General features: G+C 42.1%; 3 protein-coding genes across 6 annotated transcripts in view; all 3 read left to right on the forward strand.

Annotated features, from left to right (window-relative positions):
- The window catches only part of pik3r6b (phosphoinositide-3-kinase, regulatory subunit 6b), a 10,627-nt gene extending 8,682 nt beyond the window's left edge, over nt 1-1,945 (forward strand). For both annotated transcript variants that reach the window (XM_084071298.1, XM_084071299.1), the window contains exons 17-19: nt 194-246; nt 848-948; nt 1,092-1,945. In XM_084071298.1, the coding sequence (XP_083927424.1) occupies nt 194-246; nt 848-948; nt 1,092-1,212 (275 nt within the window). In that variant the 3' untranslated portion in view covers nt 1,213-1,945. The remainder of the gene's footprint in view (nt 1-193; nt 247-847; nt 949-1,091) is intronic.
- Nucleotides 1,946-2,795: 850 nt separating this feature from the next.
- Nucleotides 2,796-6,943, forward strand: mfsd6l (major facilitator superfamily domain containing 6-like). Of its 3 annotated transcripts, none has more exons than XM_084071300.1 (3): nt 2,796-2,928; nt 3,213-3,280; nt 3,737-6,943. In XM_084071300.1, exon 3 carries the CDS (start codon nt 3,791-3,793, stop codon nt 5,591-5,593), a length of 1,803 nt encoding a protein of 600 aa, XP_083927426.1. In that variant the 5' UTR covers nt 2,796-2,928; nt 3,213-3,280; nt 3,737-3,790; the 3' UTR covers nt 5,594-6,943. The 3 variants fall into 3 exon arrangements, with proteins under 3 accessions (XP_083927426.1, XP_083927428.1, XP_083927427.1); XM_084071301.1 differs by having other exon boundaries at nt 2,797-2,928; nt 3,219-3,280; XM_084071302.1 differs by lacking the exon at nt 3,213-3,280.
- Nucleotides 6,944-8,102: 1,159 nt separating this feature from the next.
- The window catches only part of LOC311054631 (bMERB domain-containing protein 1), a gene marked incomplete at both ends in the record, with an annotated part of 9,736 nt that continues 7,838 nt past the window's right edge, over nt 8,103-10,000 (forward strand). The window contains one exon of the mRNA XM_084070637.1: nt 8,103-8,178. Coding sequence (XP_083926763.1) covers nt 8,103-8,178 — 76 coding nt within the window. The remainder of the gene's footprint in view (nt 8,179-10,000) is intronic.

The following is a 10,000-nucleotide window of genomic DNA, read 5'->3' on the forward strand; positions in this document are numbered from 1 at the left end:
CACTGTTCTATGGTATCTCGCGTTTTCCTGACAATCAGTACAGGAGTCAGTGAAGTCGATGAACACATAATGATACTAACAGGTCTGGCAGAATGAATCGTGCATTCACAAAGACCAGTCATGTTAAGAAATGTTATTACACAGTACGCTACTCCTGTATAAATAAACCCCTCTATTATCTCTGTTTGTATAGGTCAAGATTACCTCACTGTGAATTTTGACAGCACAAACCAAGCTCAATGCACAGTAAGAATCTTTTACTAATGTAACTGAAAATGAAAAGAATCATGTTTCTGCAACAAACAGTGGCATTCGTGTCACCCCCTTTAAATCACTTTTAGATTCAGAAAATCAAGTAATGCGAAAATGGGTGTAGTCTGTATTGGGAGAAATTTTGATTGTACAACCTTCGGGTCAAGAGGCCAAAACGTAAAGTGGCCTGCAGTGGTATAGTACCACCATATGCTGCTGATTTGAAAAGACAGAGACAGACATGCAGATAGACATCATCTCCACCACCTGGCAGTCAGAGATAATAAAACTAAATAGTTTAAGTCAGGTTCTGGGCCTAAATATCTGCAATGGGTCTCTTAATGAATGCAACATTTGTACAGTTTATCAGAAATTAGTATATGATTGAGTAAATATTATGTACAGTGACAGTCTGTTAACAAGTATGATTGAGTGAATATACAGTATACGTATGTACAGTCTAGCAAAAAGGAGGATATCATTGAGTGAATATAAAATATAGCAGCATATACAGTATGTCAATGTTCGGTAATGTAATGTACAGTACATCAGTATGCACAGTACAGTCATTTCATCTCGCCTATTTCAATCACAGGAGATCCGTACCCAGAACCTTAACATCAGGGCTCATGAGAAAAGAACATTCACTGTCTGTCTAGACAGGGATTCCCGCAGGACATGTGACAATGTCCAACGGTAAGCTGGGACACCACAGGGCATGCCTTAGTCACTAAGGCATGCCCCGCGGTCACTAAGGCTTAGTGAATGCCTTATTGTTCCTTTTGAAACTGACATTGTCAACTCCGATAATAAAGTAATATCAACTCTTTTATTCATAGAATAGAGATATCGCCCTGCTTGGATCCAGGATATGGCCTCCAGCCAGAAGTTAAACTGAACACCTATTTGAACAAGAACCTGTCCCTGCCAATCAACACTTTCAGTGGAATCATCCTGTGATATGAGTGTTTTGTTTGTTCTAACACATGCATGCTGCACGCAGATAAGGATGAGAAGCAGAATCCCTGTCATTCACCCCAGTATGTTTTCATGGACTTAAACTTGGTGGAGATACAACAAGACAGAGCACAAAAAAAGCAATACAATAACCTAATATATTAAATGTACAGTATTAAACATTTATATCAACAAAGAAGATCAACCTGATTAGATGCATTAAGTCCAAGAGGCTAATGTTATGTTTCCAGGAATACGTCAAAGGTCAAAGTGTCAAAGTAATTGCCCGGGAGATGTACATTTGTACTTGTAATGTACTGCAGATACTAGATATTTAAAGATGTCAACATTTTACCTGTAGGCCTAATGTACATTTGTAGTCTATTGAGAGAAATATCAGATTTGTAATTTGTGCGAGAAATCATGTCATAATCTGTCAACACTGAGCAATGCATCATACTCACACTTGGCTTGGTTGACAATGATCTCACTATGGCACAATGAATGACATGTCTTTTTCCAACTTTTCCAGTTACAATATGGTTATTTTATGCAGAGACCAGAGTAACATGAGTGACAGTTATGTCTCGAGGAGAAATGTCACATCTAGCAGGATGGATTGTGTAGCCTACCTACAGTAGCTGAAATGTAATGATGAAAAGGATGTTTACAGTGTTATGTGTTTGCACAAGGTGCATGGTTACTTCATGTGACAGAAGATATTACCATGTACACACTGGCCTACAGTATGTGTATGATGTATGTATCTACTACTGTATATGAAATGTAAGATAAATTGCTGTCTATTTGTTTCTCCTGGGACTCAGCCACTGTGTTTTATAACGTTTTATTCTATTCTATTCTATTCAATAGATTCTATTCTATGTTATGCCGGTCCAACACTAACTCATTCCTGTTGTAGATGTAACTTGTTCTTCTTTGATTATTATTACAAAACATACAACCCTAATGCCTATATACATATCGACCATTTGAAAATAGCCCATCTACAAGCTCACGATGCAACGCATTGTGAGCTTGTAGATCTGCTACTTTCAAAAGATTTGTATACATTTTATATATTTTAAAAGTTGTGAAATGGGACAGCATTCAGCATAATGAGACTTTCTACTTATGGTACTTTAAGTACATTTTGATACCAATACTTTTGTACTTTTACTGAAGTCAATCTTTATTTGTATTGGTACTTTTACTTAAAAAAAATGTAGTACTTTTTCCACCACTGGTAAAAAAAAAAAAAAAAAGGTACAGCATCCCATGGTCCGGAGGGATGATCACACTGATTGGCTCATTTAGTTGTTAGGCACCTGTCGTTACTTTTGTATTATGTATATTTATTTTTGATACAAATACTTTTGTGCTTTTACTCAAGAAAATTTTGAATTCCGAACTTTTACTTGTACACGTTGCAGTTATGCAGTAATAATTGAGTACTTTTTCCGCCACTGCTTATTTTTGGCGCGCGACTCTGTCGTACGGCCAAGTATAATGAGTACATCGGTTGCCTTGACAGCCAACAACTATCCAATCACATCACAGCGCGACTACCTACAGGCTATGGGAGACCTGCTTCCTAAACGCAACAGGTAGCAGAAGGAAACTAAACAAAACATCAACAAACGGACACGTAACGTAGAGAAACACAAGCTGAAATGAGAGCTGGAAGATAAGGACCGTACTTTTGTCAAATTTTAAAAGGTAAACATTCTTAATTGTATCCATTTCTACTTTATTGAGTCCATACCACTGTAACTTTTGCACATGACGTGGACGTGAGCTGCATCTTGATAAGATCCACAGGCAGACAGGTGCTGCTGCTTCCTGCTTAAATATAGATGCACTTTAATCCCCTTTTAAGTAAATTATATTTAAATAGGCGAGTTTTTTGACGTTTAGATAAAGTGTACTAATAGCATAGTTGTTTTATGGATTGTGCAACTGTTGTGGATTGTGCAACACTTTTTATTTAATTATTATTTTAGTTTCAGTTTCATCCAAGTTATGGCTTGGTGTTGAAGCACTACTACAAAGTGTTACAACAGGAGACGCTGTAAGTATTGATTAATTGATTTCGAATACTAATTAGATTACATTGATTAATGCATTTCATGCACAGCTGCTTCAGTGTGATTCTGGCACATTAATATTGCTTAAGTTGGCAGCTAAAATACAATGACTGGTCCTGGATTTTTTTTCTTTTAAATCTCCCTCAAAGTAATAACCTTTTATTTAATAATGCTAACTTCGAACATCTCTCTCTCTCTCTCCCCTTCTCTGCCACCCCCCCCCCCTCTCTCTCTCCCCCCCTCTCTCTCTCTCTCCCCCCCCCCCCCTCTCTCTCTCTCTCTCCCCCCCTCTCTCTCTCTCTTCCCCCCCCCTCTCTCTCTCTCTCTCTTCCCCCCCCCCTCTCTCTCTCTCTCTTCCCCCCCCCCCTCTCTCTCTCTCTCTCTCTCTCCCTCCCTCCCTCCCCTCTCTCCCTCCCTCTCTCTGTCTGTCTCTCTCTCAGCCGCTCCATGTGAGACCCATCTGAAGAGTGCGTGAGCTCCCTGGGCTGGCAGTCATGAAGGGGAACAAGCAGATAGACATTAACAGCGCTCTGGTCCTGGCTGGCACCTTCAGCTTCCTACGTTCCTGTGCCGGAGGTTGCCTCCTCCCCTTCCTCACCCTGTATTTCAGACAGCTGGGCCTGACCCCTGCGATGACGGGCCTCATCATGGCCACCAAGCACTTCATATCGCTGGTCTGGAGCCCCCTGGCCAGTGTGCTGTCTAAGCATTACAATAAGAGGAGGGCCGTCATAATAGGCTGCCTTGTTTGTTCAGCGGCAGCTGCCCTGGTTCTTCCACTCATCCCAGCTACAGATGTTGACAGATTGACCAGTCACTGTAACATGTCTGATGTCAGCACAAGTCTGACTGCAGGTCTGGGTGATTCCGTCCACACGGATACTGCTAAAGCCACCACTTTGTCAACTCCAACCCACATAAATGTCAGTACCGCTCATGGCATGTCTCATTCCATTGTCACGTCACCAACAAAGACTTCAGGAGACACCAAACCTGCCATGCAGAGCAAAGCCTCACTTGACAAACTGCAGGAGCACCGTAATGAATCATCCCCTCATATCTCACAAATTAATGTGACTATGGTCAACAGCAGCAGCAGTTTCGGAGAGCTACATGGTAACACTTCACACCCCAACTCGTCAACACCGGTGAGGAACGCAAGGTCCCCGGCGAAGAACGAGGAAGAGGTGGATGTTCATTTCGAGTTCTTGGGCAGCCTGAAGGCGATGGACATCCAGCACCAGCTGTTCTTCATGATGCTCATCGTAGTGTTCATATGGGAGTGTGTCTGCTCCCCTCTGGAGGGGACGGCAGATGACGGCCTCTATGAGTTCCTGGACTACGTGGACGCCTCGGATCGCTACGGCAGCACCAGGGTGTGGGGGCTGCTGGGAGCGGCCTGCGGGGCCGTGGGAGCAGGGTTGCTGGTGAGTCGCTTAAGCTGCCTCATCTTCAGCCAGACGCCCAGGAATGCCGTACATTTTTATTCCTATGCTGGGCTGATGATTCTGGCCCTGCCTACCGTGGCGTTCCTGCCTCTCTATCTGAACAAGAAGCGAGACAAGAACAGCGGGCTTCTCAAAGCTGTGAAGCTGGTGCACGTGCATCCCCGGGCCCTGCTCTGTGTCATTACTACCTTCCTGGTAGGGATGGCAGGCTCCACTGTAGAGAACTTCCTCCTCTGGCAGATGCAGGACCATGGCAGCAATGAGCTGCACATGGGGGTGTCTCTGGCCCTTGCCTTGATCTCTCAGGCAGCCTTCCCTCTTCTGGCTGGCTGCATGTCTAAATTCCTTAACCCAGGGAGGGTGCTTGTTGTTGGGGCTGCCAGTCTGGCGGTACAGTGCCTCTATTACTCATTTCTCTGGGGACCCTGGGCTGTGGCACCTGTTCAAGTGTTGAGCTGCTTCAGTGGTGGGGCCCTCTGGTGGGCGGTGTGGGTACAGTGTGAGGATGTAGCCACGCCGGGTGCTGAGAGGAGCGTGACCTGGGTCTACAAGGGCCTATCTCTGGACCTGGGAGCAGGCCTGGGAAGCTTGGCTGGGGGGTTTGTGGTCCAGAGGTTTGGGGTGGGCTGGCTCTTCAGGGGAGCCGCAGTGGTTCTGGCTCTTTGGTGCCTCTGTCTGCCGCTGCTCCAGTGGAAAGCCCCTCAACAGCGCAGGATTAACTACTCTCGTCTTCTGGCGGCTGACGCTAGTGAGGCGAGTGATTCTGATTCTGACCAGGACTGGCTGGATAAAGCCATGGAAGTTGACAGGAGAAACAATAACTGTAGTCAATTAAGAAAGCTGGATTAGGGATGGGGAGTGCCATTTAGTAAAACAGACAGCTTAGCCATCTTTGACAATATGGTGGATCCTTGAGCTCAGTGTAAATACAGGCAGTGTGTATGCAAGGTGAGGCTGTCGTGCGCCAACGTTTCAGCTCACCACACCCAGGTAGTCTGTTTAGTGCTTATTTAACCAAAAATGTGGTTTTGTAGAGGAGACCCTTACCCCTGCTGACTTGATGTTATTGCTATTTACTTTGCCAGGCTGCTCAAGTGTAAACTTATATTCAATTGAATTCAGAACCAAGTGCTGTATACTCAACTGCTTTGACAACAATGGACACACACAAACCTTTGCTTAAAGCTATTGGAAAGAATGAAAATATACTAAATTTAAGTATGTACTGTTATATTTGGTGAATGACATTTGCTAAACCTGTTTAACAAAACCTGCCTGACCTGTATTTCCATTTCCATTTCCGCATCTTACAGTCTTACAGTAGTTCAACTTGCCTGTTTTGTCCTGTTAGGAGCATCCCGCACTGATGCATCAGGCTGATGTAAAATGAATACCAATATTCAATCATTAATGTAAAAAAAAGTATTGTATTATTTACTTTTGTCCAAAGACGTGTTCATTTGAATGTTTAGTTATCTGTATCTGACATAATTGCACACACTGTATGTGCCTGATATACTTAATGATGGTAGTTAAATTAGTTTGGTCTTTAATAGAGAGAAGTCAATCAATCCATTGCATAACAGAATAAGAATATGCAATTTATAAAGAATCATGCCATAGTAGCAGGATTTACATTTGCTGAACTACCCAGTACAAGTGAGAAAGTTTCTGAAATCACCAAGTTAGAATGTTTGTGTACTAATTTTTTCATCTAATAAAAAGCTCTACACAGTATGAAGCTAATGGCTCTTCTCAGCTTAGTAACATACACACACACACACACACACACACACACACACACACACACACACACACACACACACACACACACACACACACACACACACACACACACACACACACACACACACACACCAACCATAAGTACTACAGTATGTTTGCTTTTCTATCTGGAACAACCTGTATCAGACAGATGTCATCCTGACATTTCTCTGTGTGCTTTTCAGTGCAGTGTTTATTGCTTGACATTTTGAAATTGCAATAACTATTTTGAAGTTTTCACAATATTTTCCACAATGTTTCAAATAATCTTGCAGTAGAGAAAACCCTTGGTTAGATCCCACCAGAGGCGTTGAGCTGATACAATAATGATTCAAACAGAACCCCAGATAGAGAAAATGTTACAGGATCTTGAGAATATGAAATGCACTACGATTAAAGATGCTTTTGATGTCAGGTCTGTGATGCACATGATGCTTCTATTAAATGCTACCCATTCACTGAATTATTTTCTTTTATTTTTGAAAAGCAGTTATTTAACCTTTTTTCTTTTTTATCTTATGCAGAAAAAGTGGGGGCTTTAAGAGTTCTGAGGTTGAGGCATACATGCAATGAAATGCGAAAATAACATACTATATGATTGAAAAATGACTTTCCCTATCAATTAACTGTTACATTTTTGCCCAGAAACTCGGATTTGAACAATTTATAGGCTATTTTTGTGAAAAGGGGGACTCACATTTTTTGACCATTTAAAGGGGAGGGGGTTTACAGGGTTATTTTCTTATTAAATCTCTAGAAAGATATCTTGATTATCTGATCTTTCCCCTCTGAGTCTGTGATGAGCTGTGTATACACAGCTGTTGTATTCTGTATGTAGATTGAGAGTCCCTACGTGAAACACTGCCACCTACAGGATTGATGCAGCTACTCTTTCTCAAAACACATTAAAAAATGAAATAATAAGCGACCATCTGTCTGACTCACAGTGATGGAAGAAGTACTCACATTGTTTTACGAAGTAAAAGTATCAATAGTGAAATGTAGAAATACTTAATTACAAGTAAAAAGTCCAGTATTCAAAATGTACTTGAGTATAAAAGTACAAAGGTATTGGCATCAAAATATACTCAAGTACAGTACTTGAGTAAATGAAGTTACTTTACACCACTGCTGACTCATGCTTTGGTCCTCGTGGGGCCAAGCTGTAAGTAATCATGTCATCCTCTGTAGGCTATTTTAACAACTCAACTCAGGCATTATGAAAAATTCTACATTGCAGTATTGATACTTTTATTTGAGCAGGCTAAAACATGCGAGTAGACTCTGGAGTCTGTGTGTTCGTCACTAGATGGCGCTCACAGTGAGAACCTGTCACATCACATGCGCTGTCCATCCATACGTGGTGCTGAAATTCTCCGACTCCAGTCTTCAAAACCACAGAAGTCAGCTTTCCTCCTGTCATTCAAATGTTGGTTCGGCGTGAACACAGTAGATGCGTTTTATAGACTAATTATTTGTTTTTATGAAAAGGCAAAAATATAGATACACATTGTTTAATTTGCCGCTCAGATCTATTGAACACGAGGATACTTAAGTCATTGACTCAAGAGATATGGAGAAGGGGAGGAAAACCTCTGCACGGTATGGGTCTTTAGAGCCGACTCATGTCGATGGACCTGAAAAAACAGGTGAGTTCTGTTGATATGGGCATTGACAGCTTATTCCTTTTTTCATCATTTTGTATTATTTTTTATTACTCTACTGTTTTTTGTTGTGTTTATTTTTATTTTGTTTTCATGCCTACAGTGGTGCTGCTATGACCTGAGTTTACACAATGATAAAAAAAAAAGGGTCTATCTGTCTAATTAACGTTTATGTCTGCAAAGTGATTGGATGTTTGCTTGGAACATGTGGTAATTGGTCTAAACAAAGTATTTTAAAAGGTGTATCTACTTTGTGGCTTCAACTTCCACTTGACTGTAAAGTAATTAAATTCAACACTGACCATTTGATTTCTTGCATAGACTGACCTATTCATGCACTATGAAATCTGCGTGTATAGTTTCTATGCCCAGTTTATGACATTGTAAATTTGATGCATATATCAGTGTACAATAGCATTAAAGTGTCTTCTTTATCTTCATCTTGGTTAGGGCTTATTCTACAGTCATGACATTCTGCTGGACTGTTAGCCAGCCCTGCAACATGCACCTTTAAACCTGTGGCAGGACCTATAATTCATCATACCAGGCAGTGCCACTTTTAATTCATGCTAGCACCCTGCAAGGTTTAATGTTAATGTCGTTAATGTTAATCTTCTGTATCATCCACAAATGCAATATGTATTAGTGTAATGACAATGCCTGATTTATACTTATTTGCGTCACATCTGCAGGCAACTAAGTATAACTCAGGCTTTCGTTGTCCACCGCTACAGGGTCAGCCCTTTATGTTCCGTCAACTCTACAGTATGTTCCCTCAACTTAGGGTTATAGTTAGGGCTGAGGTTGAGGGAGGGGTTAGGGTTGGGATTGAGGTTAGTTGTGGGGTTGAGGGAACATAGACACGCTTCCACAAGCTACTGTTGAAAGGGGTACCTGGGCACCTGCTTCCAGCTATAGTCATTCTTTCGGAGGTGTTTTGCACACACATGCATGATCACAAATGCACGCACGCGCACACACACACACACACACACACACACACACACACACACACACACACACACACACACACACACACACACACACACACACACACACACACACACACACACACACACACACACACACACACACAGAGTTGCAAACACATTCACAAAGGTGTTGTTTATTTCCTCCTTTTTTGTTTGTTTTCTTAATTAAGTCCATAAGCCTAGTTTGTGAGGCCTTATGTTGACCTGTGGCTGTGGTTTAGGATCAGTGTGGAATTTATTTGAGGAAGAATTAAAACAAGGCCCTGTCACTCCCTTTAACCACAGAAAAATAAATCTGTCTGCAACATGTCTCTTTTTGTCTTTCTTTATCAGTTTATTATATTATTAATATAATGCATGCTATGTGCACGGAGCAATCACAGGTGATACAGAAAGCCAATACAATCAATGTGCTCTGATGTGTAGCTGATAATTGAAATGACAGATGCAGTCAGACATACTCTACAGCAGGCATTCACAGTGCAGCATAAAATCAAGAGCAATTTTGACTGCATGACTCCAAACATTGCCTCTGGCGAAGGAATGCACTTAATGAAAAAGAATTAGGCTCTTTGGGATATTCAGCATGAAACATACACAAACTGTGTGCGCGCACGTGTGTGTGTGTGTGTGTGTGTGTGTGTGTGTGTGTGTGTGTGTGTGTGTGTGCGTGCATGCGTGCGTGCGTGCGTGGTGCATGCGTGTGTGTGCACGTGTGTGTGTGTGTGTGTGTGTGTGTGTGCGTGCGTGCGTGCGTGCGCGTGCGTGCGTGCGTGCGTGCGTGCGTGCGTGCGTGCGTGCGTGCGTGTGTGTGT

This window comes from Gymnoscopelus microlampas (genome assembly GCF_963454915.1).
Source record: "Gymnoscopelus microlampas genome assembly, chromosome: 11".
Lineage (NCBI taxonomy): Eukaryota > Metazoa > Chordata > Actinopteri > Myctophiformes > Myctophidae > Gymnoscopelus > Gymnoscopelus microlampas.